At 41.3% G+C, this 21,248-nt stretch overlaps 1 protein-coding gene across 1 annotated transcript; it reads left to right on the top strand.

Moving 5' to 3' along the window:
* Positions 1-5,518: 5,518 nt before the first annotated feature.
* On the top strand, positions 5,519-20,244 carry LOC311137203 (ATP synthase mitochondrial F1 complex assembly factor 1-like; the record flags this gene model as incomplete). The annotated part of the gene is made up of 9 exons (XM_084171563.1): positions 5,519-5,736; positions 7,883-7,991; positions 16,575-16,628; positions 16,788-16,850; positions 16,959-17,009; positions 17,097-17,144; positions 17,618-17,713; positions 18,689-18,796; positions 19,332-20,244. The coding sequence occupies 9 exons, from the start codon at positions 5,519-5,521 to the stop codon at positions 19,509-19,511; spliced, it is 927 nt and encodes a 308-aa protein (XP_084027689.1). The 3' UTR covers positions 19,512-20,244.
* Between the last annotated feature and the right edge of the window lie 1,004 nt (positions 20,245-21,248).

The raw sequence follows: 21,248 nt of genomic DNA, 5'->3' as shown, positions 1-21,248 counted from the left end.
AAAGTAGTGCACTATTTTCTGTTAATATATCTGGTAAAATAATGGTTAATAAACAACTACGGGGGGCCTTGTAAAATCTGTGATTTCTCCCCCAAAAAAATTACGTTTCAAGTTTTCCAACAATTGTTTTACTCTCAAAAATACACATTGTTCATAGAGAAACAACAAAATTGGATGTTCTGAGTCAACGTCAATGCTTAAATCAAATTTTTAAAAATTGTCTTACAGTCTGGAAGGAAACTAAATATATATATATTTGAGTGTAATTCCTCTTTAATTGCGCTTCTGGCCCTTTAATTGCGCATCTAGTGTTCTAATGTGCCGTCTAGTGATGGTTCTGTACTGCTGGTGCTCATTTCATGGCAAAGTTAGCAAATAACAAATAATAGATAAAAATAATATTTACTCCTGATATACTTCTGCCAGGTAAGCCTACTTTACATTTAACATTTAATTGAGAAGGGCTTGGGGAAAGTATTTCTGTCAACCCACAAGACCGTTATCACATCAACTTGCTGCACACGGAGTGATAGACGTGCCCACACCACACAGACAGACAGGGTCAATATTGCTGGAAATTAATTGGCTGATATTGTGTTAGGTTTGGCTTTTTAAGCCAATAGTGGCTAACCAGGGGTGGGATAATGTCAATGTTGAGTTGGTTAGATAGTAGCTGGGATCTTGCTGTGTCTCATACTTATGATATTTGTTTGACAGTTTGCGGTGGAACATGTTTGGTGAGCTACACATAGCTGGTAGCTTGTGATCGACATGTTGGAGATGCCTGCCCTTGCCGATGACAAGCATACCCATTACATGATGCAGCCACCACCATGCTTGAAAATATGAAGAGTGGTACTCAGTGATGTGTTGTTGGATTTATCCCAAACATAACGCTTTGTATTCAGGACAAAAAGTTCATTTCTTTGCCACATTTTTTGCATTATTACCACAGAGTTTCTAAACCCAGAGGCACAACATTGCAAGACTTGCGAAACAGGGTTTGAGAAATGAACAATTCTTCCTTAGGTTGTTAATTTTCTCTAAATATAAAAAGGCACAACCTATATTCGAGCCAATGTCTTAAGTAGTTGAACATTTTATTACTCCAACCTCGTGAAAGGACAAACTTACACATTTTCATTTTTGTAAAAAATAACTTTTTAATCGAAGCAGTGCCTTTGATTTGACGGCCTGCACATGCACAGTTTGGCGCTAGACGACCGTTAGACCCGATGACGTGTTTCTACAAATGAGCTTAACTAGCCAACGTCGCCATGACATCGCCTACAAGTGTGATCAGGGATTTCTATTGGAGAAGCAGTTTTAGCCTATCTTCCTACTGTACTGTCTTTGGTATTACTTAGGGCGCATTCGTAAATTCACTCTGGCTATCTAGTCCGATTTTTCATCTGAGTGTGCCAGAGCGCAGAATAACTGATGAATTTATGAATGGGCAACACCCGTTGAATATGACCAGTGTCAGTAAACGTCGGCAAAAAAACTTTCTTAAATAGTTGCCAGCAGCACAGTTACCTTCACCAACGCTCTGTATAACATGAAAATAGCATAACCAGCTCTGCTAGGGCAAGTAAAGTGGTCAGAGTGAGGTGTTCTCTCATTTATGTCTGGAAGTAGCTAGCAAGCTAGCCAACGTTAGCCAGTTAGCTTGGGTGCCGTTGTGAGGCCAGACGCTCGGATCAACCCAACTCCTCAGCCAGAGCATCCAGTGTGTGCTCAGAACGCTCCAAGAGTGAAACGCTCTGAATTTACGAACGGACAATACTATGAATTTACGAACGCCCAGCGAGCACTGAGCACTCCAGATTGAATTTATGAACGCACCCTTAGGTGCCTTTTTGCAAACAAGATGCATGTTTTGGAATATTTTTATTCCATGCAGGCTTCCTTCTTTTCACTCTGTCATTTAGGTTAGTATTGTGGAGTAACTACAATGTCATTAATCCATCCTCAGTTCTCCTATCGCACCCATTAAACTCTGTAACTGTTTTAAAAATCACCTTTGGCATCATGGTGAAATCCCTGAGCAGTTTTTCCTCTCCTGCAACTGAGTTAGGAAGGAAGCCTGTATCTTTGTAGTGACTGGGTGTATTAATACACCATCCAACGCCTAATTAGTAACTTCACCAAGGGATATTCATAGTCTGCTTTTTTTTTTTTTAAAGGGGGAAAAGTACACATCTACCAATCGGTGCCCTTCTTTGCGAGGCATTGAAAAACCTCCCTGGTCCCACTGGCTATCATAAGGTGAATGCACCAATTTGTAAGTCGCTCTGGATAAGAGCGTCTGCTAAATGACGTAAATGTAAATGTCTTTATGGTTAAATCTGTGCTTGAAATTCACTACTCGATTGAGGGACCTTACAGATAATTGTATGTGTGGTGTACAGAGGTGGGGTAGTCATTCAAAAATCATGTTAACCACTATTATTGAACACTGAATGAGTCAATGCAACTTATTATGTGACTTCTAAAGCACATTTTTACTCCTGAACTTATTTAGGCTTGCCATAACAAAGAGGTTGAACACTTATTGACTCGACATTTCAGCTTTTCATAAATTTGTAAGCATTTCTACAAACATAATTCCACTTTGACATTATGGGGTATTAAGTGTAGGCCATTAACACAATCTCATTTTAAATTCAGGCTGTAACACAACAAAATGTGGAAAAAGTCAAGGGGTGTGAATACTTTCTGAAGGCACTGTACTACACGCCTATATCCAAAGCCGAACTATACGCCTATATCCAAACAAACTTCATCCAACCCACTTTTCCATTTTCTCTCCACAGCTTCGTGGTTACCAACGGCATCAGCTCCCGCAGCAGCTCTCTGCATTTCACCATAGAACATGGAGATTGGATCCCGCCTTCCCTCAACCGCAATACCGGTCTCCAACTGACAGAGGGCACTGTGAAGACCATTACACCAGACCACCTGGAGCTCACAGACCCAGACACTGCTGTGGGGAACCTAACCCAGCCCCCCCAGTACGGCAAACTGATCCTCAGGGGGTACCCACTGACGGCACCCCGTTTCACCCAGACTGATAACAACCTGGAACTGGCTTACCAGCACTGCCAGGGCAGCCCGGCCCAGATTGACAGGTTCAGCCTGCTGCCGTCAGATGGTACTACCAGAGGATACATGGAGTATGGACAGCTGAAGAAGCAACCACTGGTCTTCACTATACAGGTGGGCTATACTCCACTAAATCGTGCATGCCAGATTTGAGGTCAATTCCATTTCAATTCAGGAGGTAAACTGAAATTGCCTCATCGAGAAGTATTAAGGAAAATGTACGTCCTGAATTGAAATGGAATTGACCCCAACCCTGAAGCCTTAGCTGTAGTGTCAAGATCCAAATAGACTGAGGGAACATTAGCGTATATCCTTCATTTTCATGTGACACAAAAAAAAAGTCACTATAGCTGCCACCTTCACCCCTCCTCTAATCTCAGCTCTCTAACCCACTTCACAAAAAAAAATTGTATTATTTCTACAACCAATAATCTACAATTCATAAGCAATAATTTCAACATGAGACATCTTTGTAATTGTAGTCACACAGAGAGAGAGGAGAGTTAACCCAGGCCTCCCTACAGTATTGCATGTTAACCTGTCAGGCTGCTGTGGCCAGGTGGATGGGGCTGCTGCCGTGACACTGTGTACCTTGTCCCTTTCCTGTGGCCAGCTACACACTCACATATTCTAGAACGGTCAGCCAGGCGGAAAACCTGCTGGCCGGCCCACCCTGGGCCTCAGAGTGTGTGTGTGGGGCGTGCATGCAGGTGAGGCAGCCCGGCCAGCAAATGTTCCCTGGCCTCGGCCTAGTGGGACTCCTCTCTGACACTTGGCTAGAGTTGTGCTATGCTACCGTCAGCCAAACAACGCAGCTCCGCTCTTCTCAATGCTCAACCCCTTAAGACTGTACTCTGCATAAGGTACAGTCGCATCATGAATAATATCTACTTCAGACCTCAGAAGGTATAGTGCAGGTACACTCAGTGAATGACAACAAGCAGTACAAATAACTATCACTTACATCCTTCAAATATGTTTAAGCCCTTATTTGTTGCTCTATTGCGCAGTGTGCAATCAGAGAGGACTATATTTGTACCAGAATGTAATAAAAATATTTTAAAATATGCATCTTTGATAACTTACTCTCTTCTAAAGTGGAATTAAAATACAAACGGTTCTGTTCTCATGAGGCATCAGAGTGCCCTCTTGTGGCGTTTTGTTAGAAGAGCACGTGCCTCTATATTTACTGTGGTCACTAACACTGATCCTGGAGAACCACAGGCTATGCAGGCTTTTGTTCCAGCACAGCACTAACATACTCGATTAATCTAATCACCTAGACCTTAATTGGTTGAATTCTGTGTGTTAGTGCTGGGCAGGAACAAAAGCCTGCACACCATGTGGGTGTCCAGGACCAATGTTGGTAACCACTGTACATAACTGTAGCCTACTGTCACTGTTCATTGAACATAGTGCACTTACACCATCTCACCAGAAGAGGCCACTCTACAGAACCCCACCGACACACTGAGTGGACAAAGCATTTAAAACAATTTAATCTGCTAAATGTGTAAGTGACCAATAACATTTGATGCTGAAGTACTGTAATTCCCTCAGAAGAATGTTGTTTCTTAACACGTTCGCTGAACTGAGAACATTCCCAATGTCAAACCAGTTGGAGAACATTCCTAGAACATCACCAACATTTTCAATTAAATGTAACCATCTCTGAACATTTACGAAATACCAAGAAAATATTATTTTTTCTGTGAAGTTCCTTAAAATGTGCTGAGAATGTTCCAAAGCCAAGCAACTATTCTGCACCATTCCCAGAAAGTTGTGGGACGGTTGCATTCAAAATTACCATAGGACAACCACACTCTCAGCAAGCTCTAAGAAACGTATGGTTCTCAGAACTTTATGTACTAGCTGGGATACCGCTCAGAAAAAAAGATTGGCACATTTACTGCACATGGCCTTTCTGTGGTGGGTAGGGAAATGAAAAACTACAAATTAGGTTTAAGTGCTTGAAAAGGTTGGGCTTGTTTTGTTCATATTTACAGTTATTACCTTGAAGCTGCTCTGTATATTTTTTCTTAATAAAAACCTTGAATTGCCTCATGCGTTTGTCCCATTACTTTTACTTGGGTTACATGCACGGATGAATTGGAATATTCACAGACTGTCTGTGCCATTACTGTTGCATTCCAAGCTTGTTTTGATGCATTCCAAACAAATTTTGAAATGAATGCACATTTTATAGAAGACTGTTCCTTCTGTAGTGATTTTTGGGACATTTGTGGATTGAATTAAAATGCTTAAACTACTTAAAATATGTTTCCCCCAATACAGTCATGAAGGCCTATCCATTTAATTGTTATATAGGCCTTTCTCATAATTGTAATTGACACAGTACAGGTCCTCGGAAGTATTTTTTATATTGACATTGTTTCCTTACGGCGCGTTATTTATGTGCGACAACGGCGAAAAGATGGCGGCGGCCATGGTGCAAATGTCTTGTTTGTACCGTGGGATGCTAGCGGTCAGGGCAACTGGAATCCGACCGCTCATCCCAGGCCTGGTGCCGTCGCAGTTTAGAGCATTTTCTGTGAAGAAGAAGAAAGAGCCGGAACTGGAGGACAATCCATATTATAATAAATATCAGGAAAAGATCAGAAAGCTACGGAGGTATAAGCGCAAAGTCACACGCTAGCAAATATTAGTTTAACGTTAGCTTGCTAACTTACCTACATTAAATGGCAATAACACTGGGTGCTAGCTAGTCAGAGTCAGCTAATCTTGGTGTGCAACTTGAATGTTTGTAAAATTCATTTCCCAGGTGTAATCAGCTAGCCAAGTCGTGTCAACTCTTAGCTAGCAGGGGTGTAATCATTAGTGAAACGTTTTGCAACGAGAACGAGTTACTGGACAAATTCAGGTTGGTCCCTCCCCGTTTCGTTTGCTTCCGTTTGGTTCCTAGTGAATACATCCCTGGTCTCAAGGGTGTATTCATACGTCTTTTGAAAAAGTATACCGTTTGACATTATTATTATTATACCGGTGTTCCGAAATTCTGTAGTTTACCCTCGGAGTCCCGTTTGGTGGCCACGGACCTCGGGTCTGTGTGAAAATGTGAAATACTGACCAGACCAAAATTCGTGTTGAGAGTTGTTTCTAAACGACAAACAAATGTATAATTTGAATTTTATTCTTTAGTCACTAGAATTGCTGGGCATCGAGGCATCCATCCCAATTCGGCTGATGCCTGCCTCAACATTCCAACAGTCTAATAAATAAATGTAATATATGCTATCACAAAATGTACCATTTGGTGGTATATGAATTTCTTAGGTGACATTAGAATATGAGAAAATATAGATTTCAAAGAATACAAAAGCATTTTAGTTTGTTACTGTAGGCTAAAATGAAAAGCCATTACAAAAAAACAATGTGTTCATATTTATAAATGGACTACATTTAATATACACCAAAGAAATCCATTATTTTTATATTTTGAGTTTAGTTATGTTACTGTGCTTTTTAGTGTCACGAGTGCCCATGTGTATCGTGGCTATTCTGACAAAACATTATATTTTCAAACAGAGCTCATCCACTCATTTTTCTTCTTTGCATGTTGTTTGGCAAAGATTGGTTATTTGGAAACCTCAATCTGCTCTTTCTGATTAGTATATAGAGATCAAAACGTCTTACCTGCATGTGACTGTAGGAGGATTTGGAAAAAGTCGCCTTTTGGTGCACTTCCCAGTCCCAGCCGTGGCTTGGATTACTTTTCTTTCAAACCCATCCAAACTAAACTTAAGGCTTTATAGGCTAATTCTATAAAATGATATATAGATATACACACACACATTTAATTTGGAACAAAACAATATTAGGATATTATACTGAGTTAGACCTGAATTATAGCCTACCAAACAGGCTATACACTGAGTGTACAAAACATTAGGAACACCTTCCTAATATTGAGTTGCACTCCCTTTTGCCCTCAGAACAGCCTCAATTCGTTGGGGCATGGACTCTACAAGGTGTCGAAACGTTCCACAGGGATGCTGGCCCATGTTGATGCCAATGCTTCTCACATTTGTGTCAAATTGGCTGGATGTCCTTTGGATGGTGGACCGTTCTTTATACACAGGAAACTGTTGAGCATGAACCCAGCAGCTTTGCAGCGCTTGACACACTCAAACCGGTGCGCCTAACACCTACTACCATACCCCGTTCAAAGGCACTTCAATCTTTTGTCTAGCCCATTCACCCTCTGAATGGCGCACATCCATGTCTCAGTTGTCTAAAAAAAATCATCTATACTGATTGAAGTGGATTTAACAAGTGGCATCAATTAAGGGATCATAGCTTTCACCTGGTCAGACTATGTCATGGAAAGAGCAGGTGTTCCTAATGTTTTATACACTCAGTATAGCCTACCTTAAGTCTAAATATATTTTTATCGAAAAAGTTAAATAGGCTGGATTTTGATGTTGCACAAAGTAAAACAATACAGAATATTAGGTTACAGACTAAAGTAAATTATGCGCTGCTCTGTCTGGCAAGTGATCATCATCCCATAAAAAGATCATCCTACTCGAATTTCTGGTCACCAGAAATAAGGAAAACATTTCTGAAAACCTCATAATATTCTCCATCTAACTATAGGGAGACCATTATGAAAATGTTAATCACAAGTGACAATTTGTCTGCTACAAAATAGTTTTTTTTTTTTTTTTTACAATTTTGTCTTTCATATCAAGGCTGAACTGTAGCTTAGTTTTGAACTTAGGGATTTCCTAACCAGAAGTTATTTCATTTTTTTCAGTGCCGAACCTCAGGAGTTCAATGCTCGGCTCGAGAATCTAAATGAAATTAAACGGGAGCCACTCGGACACTCAAAACAATCAGAGTTCGTCAAACTCATGGAGCAGGAGGTAGGTTACTGAGTTCTGAGGTTATATTAACCTTAGTCTGTTGGACCAGACGGGTGATGGCAAGCAAGTCCACCATCTAGGAGAACCCAGTGTTTTGATTTTGGAAATTGACCTCGCAGGCCCTCTATAAACCGGTTGTCTGTGTGGTTGGTCCTTATGATGCTAGGAAACTTTTCAAAACACTGGTTGGTAATGGGGTTCATCATTTCATTTGACTCATGCGTACAACCATGTAAACACGTGCACGAGCTGGGCTAGTATGCGTTAATCGCATGCATGTATTTACATTGTGTGTGCATGCTTCAGGTGATAGAAATCTGAACCCACTACCAGCGTTTTGAAAAGTTTTATAATACTTTCCTGTCTCAAATTCCTAGCATCATTTGGACCAACCACCCAGATAAACAGTAGAGTAAGTTCACATTTCATTTTATTCAACATTTTGGCTTGTAGGGGTACTGAGAGGACCGTACACAGCAATGTATCAGACGGTACCTAGCTAGGGTTAGCATTAGCTAGCTATTACCGGCTGACATATTAGGCTACAGTGCCTAAAGAAAGTATTCACACCCCTTTTACTTTTTCCACATTACAGCCTGAAATTAAAATGGTTATGCATTGAGGGTTTGTGCCACTGATCTACACACAATACCCTACAATGTGGAATTTTGTTTTTTGAAATTTGCTGAAATGTCTTGAGTCAATAAGTTGCATGGACTCACTCTGTGTGCAATAACAGTGGTTAACATGATTTTTGAATGATTAACCCATCTCTGTACCCGACACATACAATTATCTGTAAGGTCCCTCAGTCGCAGTGTTGCCAACTCCTCAGTAAGGAAAGTAGCTATTGGCTGTCCTAAATGTCGATAAATGACGTCATCACCTAATTTCCATAATTGGCCATGTGCATGTAATTGTGATGGACGCTGTAGGAGAGAGGAATAACGTTGTGGGAGAGACATAAAGTGAGTAAAAAACACCCTAAATATGTTTAGAACTACAAATGAACTTTCTTCTGTTGATTCTTGTTTTGTTTTTTATGTCACAATTCCAACCCTCCTCCTTTATCCGGGCTTGGGATAAAGTGACCCAAAAGAGACACTCTGGCAGAGTTACCTCGTTTTTTATTTGATTTACTTTTTTTTACTTTTTTACTTTTTGTTTGTTTTTTAGTTTAGTTTTCTTAAGTTTGGTTTGGTTTTTAACCTTATGGTCCACTTAGGAGCCTACAACAAGTCACAGTAAAACATGAACATTTTTAACCATACAATTTTAAAAAAAAAATTGTGTACAACCTACATTAACAATCTAAATGGACCAAAAAGAGACAATAGAAAAAACTGTCAATGGCAATGTGAGAAAATTATGGTAACTAGTCTGGCCCTAAATCAGTTTTTTTTTTTTTTTTGACCCCCCTCCACACACACACACAGGCTGTGCTGGCTCACAGAAATAGTGGGTCATCGTCATTTTGGTCAAGGCTCTCTATGGCAGGTTCAGCAACTGAGGGAGCTGACTTAAATGAGTAAGCAGCTGATGTGCCAAAAAGCTGTAAAACATTATCAGGCAGCTGGTGCTCATAGCAAGCCTCACCAGACAGCTTCAGTCCATATCGAATGTACAGGATGGAGTTAAGAGACTGCAAGGACATCCGATTTCTAAGTTAGCTTTTTACCACACTCATCTGGCTGAATACTGTCTCGACTTCAGCATTCGTGTGTGGCAAGGACAACACAGACACAGCAGCCATGCATGGCAAGTTCTTGAAACGGGTTGAAATCAGCTGCATCCCTGAACTTCCAAATCTCACTCCAGAAGCCCAGTGTGTTTTTTGTCTCATTCCATTTACTAAGATGGATGGCACGCCATTGCTGGACAATCTTGTCTATCTCTGCAGGGGAGTAGCCAAGGAGCTTGGCAATTTTTTCTATTTCTCCAGGGCTCTTATTGTGCTGTACAGTTTCCTCCACATTGAAAACTGACATGTACTGCAATGCTTCGATGTTGTCCGGCAGTCTCACCCTCAACTCATTAGTGAGGGAGATGGTGAAGGCTACACACTGCTTTCGGACATTGTTTTCATCCTCAGGTGCAAGGTGGAGCTCAGCTGCCTTTGACTCAAAAAGGTAACCAAGGTACGGTTTGGGACTGATGTATCCATCTATTGGCCCTTTGAGTACATCAATATTTGCCAATGGATTCAGCACCCTGCTGCTCACAGACTTTATCAGGCTAACCAAGCTGTCAAGTAGCTTAAGAGGATCTACTTGCTCTCCCTCAAAAGCCTTGATGGCCAACTGTACCTCACCCAGCACTGACTTCAAACAAGTCAGATACAATATGTTTTGAGGATCACTGTACATGGAGTATAAAACCTCAGCCATGTAGCAGTGTTCACTGGACTTGGTGACTGCGAAATGCAGCCTAAGCTCCTCCCACTGGTCCAAAATGCGTGAAACCGCGGGTTCAATGGAGAGGCAACGTGTGGCACACACCTTGGTTATCTGTAAAGGTTTCTCCCCACAGTTGATGGTCTTATACAGTGGGGAGAACAAGTATTTGATACACTGCCGATTTTGCAGGTTTTCCTACATACAAAGCATGTAGAGGTCTGTAATTTTTATCATAGGTACACTTCAACTGTGAGAGACGGAATCTAAAACAAAAATCCAGAAAATCACATTGTATGATTTTTAAGTAATTCATTTGCATTTTATTGCATGACATAAGTATTTGATACATCAGAAAAGCAGAACTTAATATTTGGTACAGAAACCTTTGTTTGCAATTACAGAGATCATACGTTTCCTGTAGGTCTTGACCAGGTTTGCACACACTGCAGCAGGGATTTTGGCCCACTCCTCCATACAGACCTTCTACAGATCCTTCAGGTTTCGGGGCTGTCGCTGGGCAATATGGACTTTCAGCTCCCTCCAAAGATTTTCTATTGGGTTCAGGACCTTGAGATGCTTCTTACGGAGCCACTCCTTAGTTGCCCTGGCTGTGTGTTTCGGGTCGTTGTCATGCTGGAAGACCCAGCCACGACCCATCTTCAATGCTCTTACTGAGGGAAGGAGGTTGTTGGCCAAGATCTCGCGATACATGGCCCCATCCATCCTCCCCTCAATACGGTGCAGTCGTCCTGTCCCCTTTGCAGAAAAGCATCCCCAAAGAGTGATGTTTCCACCTCCATGCTTCACGGTTGGGATGGTGTTCTTGGGGTTGTACTCATCCTTCTTCTTCCTCCAAACACGGCGAGTGGAGTTTAGACCAAAAAGCTCTATTTTTGTCTCATCAGACCACATGACCTTCTCCCATTCCTCCTCTGGATCATCCAGATGGTCATTGGCAAACTTCAGACGGGCCTGGACATGCGCTGGCTTGAGCAGGGGGACCTTGCGTGCGCTGCAGGATTTTAATCCATGGCGGCGTAGTGTGTTACTAATGGTTTTCTTTGAGACTGTGGTCCCAGCTCTCTTTAGGTCATTGACCAGGTCCTGCCGTGTAGTTCTGGGCTGATCCCTCACCTTCCTCATGATCATTGATGCCCCACGAGGTGAGATCTTGCATGGAGCCCCAGACCGAGGATGAATGACCGTCATCTTGAACTTCTTCCATTTTCTAATAATTGCGCCAACAGTTGTTGCCTTCTCACCAAGCTGCTTGCCTATTGTCCTGTAGCCCATTGTCCTGTAGCCCATCCCAGCCTTTTGCAGGTCTACAATTTTATCCCTGATGTCCTTACACAGCTCTCTGGTCTTGGCCATTGTGGAGAGGTTGGAGTCTGTTTGATTGTGTGTGGACAGGTGTCTTTTATACAGATAACACGTTCAAACAGGTGCAGTTAATACAGGTAATGAGTGGAGAACAGGAGGGCTTCTTAAAGAAAAACGAACAGGTCTGTGAGAGCCGGAATTTTAACTGGTTGGTAGGTGATCAAATACTTATGTCATGCAATAAAATGCAAATTAATTACTTAAAAATCATACAATGTGATTTTCTTGATTTTTGTTTTAGATTCCGTCTCTCACAGTTGAAGTGTACCTATGATAAAAATTACAGACCTCTACATGCTTTGTAAATGGGAAAACCTGCAAAATCGGCAGTGTATCAAATACTTGTTCTCCCCACTGTATATGGCCTTGTAGGCCGCCCTGCGCTTTGGAGACACTGAAAACCAGTTATAAGTCTCTCGTACCAAGTACTCCACACTACGGGGGATGGTGTCATTGGAAGCATGACTTACAGCAAGCTGCAGAGAGTGGCACACACAGCGAATAAGAACCAGATCTTTGAGGCCATACTCCTCCTTCAGCACTTTATGGACCCCATTGTTAATCCGCGTCATAACAGAGGCATTGTCAGTCCATATCCCCAGGAGTTTCTCTTCTTTAAGACAACACTTCTCGAGGAAAGCCACAACAACACGGGCTATAGATTTGGCATCTCCTCCCTCCAACTCAACAAGCCACAGAAATTTTGATACAATTGTCTGCTTGGTGTCACTAAAGTACCTTATCACAACCCCCAGGTACTTAGAAACACTTACATCTGTGGACTCATCGAGGAGGAGGCTGAAAGTATGGCTGAAAGTATGGTGCTAGAACACCATTAATCATTTCTGTGCACTTTGTCCTGTGCATTTTGAAGTGGGTAGCAGCAGTGGAGTCTGAGAAAGCAGCTCTACATGCTTCTCCAATGTGATCACATGCCAGCATGGAACAGTGTTCAGCGATAGCTAATGCCATGGTGGCCTCAGCCTTTTTTGCAGAGAATTTTTTAAACCATAAATGGCAGCTTGTTTTGGGTGGAACTGTTATAAGGCTTTGTCTTTTGAGTATGTTTTTGAGTTATCATGTATTTTTTTACATCACAAAGTTTGGCGTAGAAATCAGCCTTACAATACAGGCAGTATGCCCGTGTATCATCCCCAATAAACGGCTTCAACCAGCCTTTGAATTCAGGGTTTGATTCCCACTCCTTTCTGTATTTTTGAGTGTACAGTTTAGACTGAGACATGATGAGCTAGCCAGCTAGATGTTTAGCTTATGTCACAGAGAGGCACACACACAGTGGACGAGGTGAGTAAGTGACTGAGGCTGTGTGAGTCAAATGCAGTGATTTATTTTTGTGCAGTGTTTTATTTTAGACAAAGAACATTTAACATTTACATCCCGCCCTGAATGTAAGCCAGGGCGGGATCAGCCAGCGGCGGCTTTCCGCATGTGCGATTCATTTGCAGTCTGGACGCGGAGGGGTGAACATCTCCTGTTCTGACTGCAGCTTGGAGGGACTGCTGCGCGAGGACTGGGCCGTCTGTGAGTGCTTTGGGAAGGGGGTGGGGCCCACGGCAGCACCCGCTGCTCGTTGAGAAGAGTAAGAACGATACGTGCTTTCACGTCAGAGTCTCCAAACGTCTCCAATAACACCAGAAAAAGTCGCTAGATTTGTCGCTAGTCGATTTTTTGAAAATGTGTCGCTAAAGGGGTATGAATACTCGCTAAATATAGCGACAGAGTCGCTAAGTTGGCAATACTGCTCAGTCGAGTAGTGAATTTCAACCACAAAGACCAGAGAGGTTTACCAATGCCTCGCAAAGAAGGGCACCTATTGGGTAGATCGTTTTTTTTTTTTTTAAGCAGCCATTGAATATCTCTTTGAGCATGGTGATGTTACTAATAACGCTTTGGGTGGTGTATCAATACAGCCAGTCACTACAATGATACAGGCGTCCTTCCTAACACAGTTGCCGGAGAGGAAGGAAACCGCTCAGGGATTTCACCATGAGGCCAATGGTGACTTTAAAACAGTTAGAGTTTAATGGCTGTGATAGGAGAAAATTGAAGATGGATCCACAACATTGTACAGTGGGGAAAAAAAGTATTTAGTCAGCCACCAATTGTGCAAGTTCTCCCACTTAAAAAGATGAGAGGCCTGTAATTTTCATCATAGGTACACGTCAACTATGACAGACAAAATTAGAAAAAAAATCCAGAAAATCACATTGTAGGATTTTTAATGAATTTATTAGCAAATTATGGTGGAAAATAAGTATTTGGTCAATAACAAAAGTTTCTCAATACTTTGTTATATACCCTTTGTTGGCAATGACACAGGTCAAACGTTTTCTGTAAGTCTTCACAAGGTTTTCACACACTGTTGCTGGTATTTTGGCCCATTCCTCCATGCAGATCTCCTCTAGAGCAGTGATGTTTTGGGGCTGTTGCTGGGCAACACGGACTTTCAACTCCCTCCAAAGATTTTCTATGGGGTTGAGATCTGGAGACTGGCTAGGCCACTCCAGGACCTTGAAATGCTTCTTACGAAGCCACTCCTTTGTTGCCCGGGCAGTGTGTTTGGGATCATTGTCATGCTGAAAGACCCAGCCACGTTTCATCTTCAATGCCCTTGCTGATGGAAGGAGGTTTTCACTCAAAATCTCACGATACATGGCCCCATTCATTCTTTCCTTTATACGGATCAGTCGTCCTGGTCCCTTTGCAGAAAAACAGCCCCAAATGATGTTTCCACCACCATGCTTCACAGTAGGTATGGTGTTCTTTGGATGCAACTCAGCATTCTTTGTCCTCCAAACACGACGAGTTGAGTTTTTACCAAAAAGTAATATTTTGGTTTCATCTGACCATATGACATTCTCCCAATCCTCTTCTGAATCATCCAAATGCACTCTAGCAAACTTCAGACGGGCCTGGACATGTACTGGCTTAAGCAGGGGGACACGTCTGGCAGTGCAGGATTTGAGTCCCTGGCGGCGTAGTGTGTTACTGATGGTGGGCTTTGTTACTTTGGTCCCAGCTCTCTGCAGGTCATTCACTAGGTCCGCCCGTGTGGTTCTGGGATTCTTGTGATCATTTTGACCCCACGGGGTGAGATCTTGCGTGGAGCCCCAGATCGAGGGAGATTATCAGTGGTCTTGTATGTCTTCCATTTCCTAATAATTGCTCCCACAGTTGATTTCTTCAAACCAAGCTGCTTACCTATTGCAGATTCAGTCTTCCCAGCCTGGTGCAGGTCTACAATTTTGTTGCTGGTGTCCTTTGACAGCTCTTTGGTCTTGGCGATAGTGGAGTTTGGAGTGTGACTGTTTGAGGTTGTGGACAGGTTTCTTTTATACTGATAACAAGTTCAAACAGGTGCCATTAATACAGGTAACGAGTGGAGGACAGAGGAGCCTCTTAAACAAGAAGTTACAGGTCTGTGAGAGCCAGACATCTTGCTTGTTTGTAGGTGACCAAATACTTATTTTCCACCATAATTTGCAAATAAATTCATAAAAAATCCTACAATGTGATTTTCTGGATTTTTTTCCCTCAATTTGTCTGTCATAGTTGACGTGTACCTATGATGAAAATTACAGGCCTCTCTCATCTTTTTAAGTGGGAGAACTTGCACAATTGGTGGCGGCTAAATACTTTTTTTCCCACTGTAGTTACTCCACAATACTAATCTAAATGACAGAGTGAAAAGAAGGAAGTCTGTACAGAATAAAAAATATTCCAAAACATGCATCCTGTTTGCAATAAGGCACTAAAGTAATACTGCACAAAATGTGGCAAAGAAATGTACTTTTTGTCCAGAATACAAAACATTATGTTTGGGGAAAATCCAACACATCACTGAGTACCAATCTTCATATTTTCAAGCATGGTGATGACTGCATCATGTTACGGGGATGCTTGTCATCGGCAAGGACTAGGGAGTTTTTTAGGATTGAAAGAAACGGAATAGAGCTAAGCACAGGCAAAATCCTAGAGGTAAATCTGGTTGTCTGCTTTCCAACAGACACTGGGAAACAAATTCACCTTTCAGCAGGACAATAACCTAAAACACAAGGCCAAATATTCACTGGAGTTGCTTACTAAGATGACATTGAATGTTCCTGAGTGGCCTAATTAGTTTTTGCTTAAATCGGCTTGAACATTTATGGAAAGACTTGAAAATGGGTGTCTAGCAATGATCAACAACCACCTTGACAGAGCTTGAAGTCGCTCTGGATAAGAACGTATGCTAAATTACAAATGTAAATGTGATGTAAATGAGTTAAAAAAATAAAAAAATAGCTAATATTGTACAATCCAGGTGTACAAAGCTCTTAGTGACTTACCCAAAAAGACTCTCGGCTTTAATCGCTACCAAACGTGATTCTAACATGTATAGACTCAGGGGGTTGAACACTTATCTAATCAAGATATATTAGTAGATATTATTTTTCTTCCACTTTGATGTTAGAGTATTTTGTGTAGATCGTAAATAAACAAAAAAAGAGACAATTAAATCCATTATAATCCTAATTTGTAACACAACTAAATGTGGTAAAAGTCAAGGGGTGTGAATACTTTCTGAAGGCTCTGTATATTGACCCAAACCCATATAACACCTTTTGTTGGGTGTAATGGACTACCCTCGGCTGCTTAGGGATGTGTCCCCCAGTTGTAGAATTCTTTATGCTGAAACAATGTTTTTGCCAACACTTAGATGCCAATATGCCCTACATAAATATAGGCAAACACTCTTTGATTGACATCCATTTATATGCAACAAATCTTATCTTATTTGCAGTTGGAGAAGCGTGACAACCAGGCTGATGGTTCAGGCAGATTCACCAAAGACAAGGTGAGAAGTCAAATCAATGTATTAATACAATTTGCATAATTCGGTTGCATTTGTGTACTGCTTTACACTAGGTTTTAAAACCCATTGCTTTGTATGAGGATAAATCACCCTGTCCACCTGGATAATACCATTTAAAGCCTCTGTTTTGGTTTTTCACAGACCCTAGGATCTATCCTGAACTTGGACTTGATCCAGAATAAGTCAGGAGAAGAAATTGCAGAGGTGTGTGTTTAAATGTTTAGAGTAATTCAAACCTTGTCATATCTATGTAAAGAACGTTATTCTTCATGTTGTTTTCATAAGAGGAATAAAATACATTTCTGTTTTCAGCTTTGGAAGCAGTATTATGCCACAAAAGACACCATAAGTGCTGTCATACCAGTAAGTTTGCCATTTTGTCAGATAACACTTTTGACAGTAGTTTAACAAATACATAATTACAATTCCATATTTCTTCCTCTATTTTAGGCTCACGTTTTTGAAGTCATTTTCAACAGAGCCAAGTGCAACCCTGTGGTAAGCATCTCAATGCTTAGTGCCTAGTACAACTGTACTGTAGTATGTTCAAAGGTTGATGATAAAGCAGTGTGTTTACAATGACATTGTTTGCCAATTTGTGTGGCATGATGACAATAGAGCAGATGTGGTTGTTTGAGGAGTAACATGCAGGATTGGCCACTTGGTGTCAGTATTGTACAAGTAAAGAAAGGGAAGCTTTAACATTCAGTGCTTCCATAAACACGTTAACCACAACCTGAATAATGTATGACCATTAGAACAACAGTGAATTGAGATGATTGAATCCCAGCATTTCATTATTATTTTTAGAAATGTTATACTCTTGAGTGCACTATTGGAACTCATGTTGAATTATGTTTGCAAAGCAGAATGGTTTTAATCTAATGTCTGATAGTTGAATACAAAAAAATTGCAATGTAGAAAAATGTATTACTCCCATGTATAACAATGTGTTACTCCCCTACATCCAGTTCCTGTATGCGTTACCCCAGAAGGAGGGCTATGAATTTTTCCTGGGGCAGTGGTCGGACCACGAGCTACATTTCACGTCCCTCATCAATGTCCAGGTAACTTCTATATAATTTATCTTATAGCTCCTCTTCATCCTAGCTCACCCAAACAGCACCATAGGTTTATACACTGAACAAAAATATAAATGCAACATGCAACAATTTCAACAATTTTACTGAGTTACAGTTCATATAAGGAAATCAGTCAATTGAAATAAATAAATTAGGCCCTAATCGATGGATTTCACATGACTGGGCAGGGGCGCAGCCATGAAGGGCACAGGCCCACCCCCTGGGGAGACAGGCCCAGCCAATCAGAATGAGTTTTTCCCCACAAAAGGGCTTTATTACAGACAGAAATATGCCTCAGTTTCATCAGCTGTCCGGGTGGCTGGTCTCAGACAATCCCGCAGGTGACGAAGCCGGATGTGGAGGTCCTGGGCTGGCGTGGTTACAAGTGGTCTGCGGTTGTGAGGCCGGTTGGATGTATTGCTAAATTCTCTAAAACGATGTTAGAGGCAGCTTATCGTAGAGAAATTAACATTCAATTCTCTGGCAACAGCTCTGGTGGACATTCCTGCAGTCAGCATGCCAATTGCACGCTCCCTCAAAACTTGAGACATCTGTGGCATTGTGTTGTGACAAAACTGCACATTTTAGAGTGGCCTTTTATATGTCCCCAGCACAAGGTGCACCTGTGTAATGATCATGCTGTTTAATCAGCTTCTTGATATGCCACACCTGTCAGGTGGATGGATTATCTTGGCAAAGGATAAATGCTCACTAACAGGGATGTAAACAAATTTGTGCACAAAATTTGAGATAAAAAAACTTTTTGTGCTTATGGAACATTTCTGGGATCTTTTTATTTCAGCTCATGAAACATGGGACCATCACTTTACATGTTGCGTTTATATTTTGGTTCAGTGTATTATGTATAGAAATACGATTATAGTCCTAGATAACGTATTATCTGTGGTGTAGATTCTATACTATATCGACTCTGTGGTGTTTCCCTGACCCCCTTCACAGACCATGGGAGAGCACGCCCCGAGTCAGTTGATCCTCTACCACTATTCTGACCTGCAGAAAGACAAGGGTGTAGTGCTCATGACTGCCGAGATGGACCCTAAGTTCATGGTAAGCTGTTTCTAAAAAGCCATTGTACATGATGCAATAGAATAACACTATAAATCCATAAAAAAGAATGATGTTGAGGTCGATGTTAGAAGGCATCAGCAGCAGGAGCTGCAGCCTAATTATGCTCCACATTCAACATAACCTTTACTCATACAGGCTAATCATTGGATGTATTGCCAAATTCTCTAAAACGATGTTAGAGGCAGCTTATCGTAGAGAAATTAACATTCAATTCTCTGGCAACAGCTCTGGTGGACATTCCTGCATCAACATGCCAATTGCACGCTCTCTCAAAACTGTATCAGAACTGTATACAAACGGCACATTTAATCAATGATATCAACAACTGTGCAGGGTGAGATGGTACTTAGTCAAGTAGTTGTACTGTAGATTACAACAATGTCATTCACCTCTGGTATTTTGTTAAAAATATTTTACACTGTAATTACCAGAGTACATTTTCTCATTTATTGCTTGGTTATTTGGTTTGGTCCAAGTGGAGGAAGGCTTTTAACCAAACACTCCTGTTTTGCAGACGGTACATCTAGCTCAGTGCTTGGCCAATCAGGTGCAGCTGTTCTACGGAACCCAGCGGCAGGAGATCTTCCGATTGGTGGAGACCTTCAACCACAAACCAGCTGACTTCAAACACATGGCAGTGATCGCTGAGTTGGAACAGAGTGGCGTCAACCCTGCATTCACCTCTGGGAACTAGATCAAGAGTTGTCAGACTGTGAAATGATGCTCCAATTCACCAAGGGATTTGTACATGGTCATTCATTTGGAGCCAATCTTGCGTTTGCGAGAATGACGTCTTTTGCTTGGCACTAATGACCTGGTTGAGCAGATGCGTCAGTCAAAATGTATGCTAAATTCCCAGGCATAGATGATGTAATGAATCAATGTTATTTAATCATATCAAAGCCTTAAATGTTCTTCCTCACCTCTCCCCTGTCCATCTTACTGTTGCACTTAACAGTAGTCTCATATTCCTGTCTGAACCCAGTCTGCAACCCATAAGGCTCTCTAGACCCTACGTAGTTCATTACATTTGACCAGAGGCCTATGATCCTTTGTTGAACGTAGTCCACTATAAATGGAATAGGGTGCCATTTGGGACGCTACCCCAGTGTTTGGTGTTTACCCTTCCAAATATGCTTCTTATTTTTGTATAGAATAACGGCAGGAATTTGGCTTTCAAAACAATGCAGTGTACAATGAGATTGCGTACATAAGTGTATTTGTACATATAAGTACATTGTAGATTAACTGTAATACAGAAAGAATGGTTAGACAATTTGTCTGTTTTCATTTATTAAACTGTTGCTACATTATTATACATAGTTGCAACTTGAGTGATATGGCTACAGTATCATTCACCTGTTGCACCCATTTATTTAGTGTCCTGATATATTGTTGCAATAAATTCAAAAGGAATATTCATAACATGCAAAATAGCAACCCTAGTTCATACGGTAATGAACATGTATAGATGCTTTTCCAGTTGCATGTGTACTTTGCTCAATCAATGTAAACAAATGGTGAGGTGCTTTCGAGCTGCCTCTCGGACAACAGGCTATAAATAAATGTATAGCTACATTTTTATTGCTATTTCATGGATGAGTCACGTCTCAAAACCGTGCAAATTCCTGTAATGCCTTCCCGTGATCTGATAGGCTACTGTTCCTACAGAGGAGTGTCTGTCTGGAAATGTTTTCCATTCATTCACAGCGGAGTTAATGTTTTTGAGGACCTTTTTCTTTTCAGCACCTTTGTAAATTGTCCCTCTGCAGGATGTCTGTCGACAATGGTTATGCCCGCGTAGAGCAGTAGAGGAACGTATGATAAACATTCATCATAATTATTTCGCTTCCGATTTTTTTTCACCCAACACTCGCAATTCGACCCCCATCACATGATTGGATAACCTATCTCTACATATTAAGTCAGAAGCCCATTCATATCGATAATCAAGAAGTCATTTGCCAACGAGTTGACTTCGTCAGGTGCATAGGCTACAGCTCAGTTCAGTAGGCGAGACAACGAAAAAAGAACGGCAAGGAAACAGAACCACCCAGAAGATTTAGAGGTAATAAAACATTTTATGACATTTTACTGGTTATCCGTATACTTTTATAATTACAGCAGTAACTGTATCGGTCGTAGTCTCTGACAGCAGTACCATAATGTGACCAAAGACAAATTCCCTTGTGTCAAATTATATATTTGCACAGTAGCTACACCTGTGCCTCAAGCATAACGATGGCAGCAATTCGTCCATTGATGGTTTCACAAGCCTGCTGTATACAGACATGGATGTCTATGGTTTCTCTGAATGAAGGTGCCATCTCATAAATGTTGCACTTAGAATTATAGCTTTATTCTTCTGTTTTGAATAACAGAGCACACCTGCGGCTTAACCTGTTTTCAATGCCCAGCATTTTCACTGACA

Source organism: Coregonus lavaretus, assembly GCF_964263955.1.
Source record: "Coregonus lavaretus genome assembly, chromosome: 11".
Taxonomy (NCBI): Eukaryota; Metazoa; Chordata; class Actinopteri; order Salmoniformes; family Salmonidae; genus Coregonus; species Coregonus lavaretus.
This window is presented reverse-complemented; position numbering and strand designations above follow the sequence as displayed.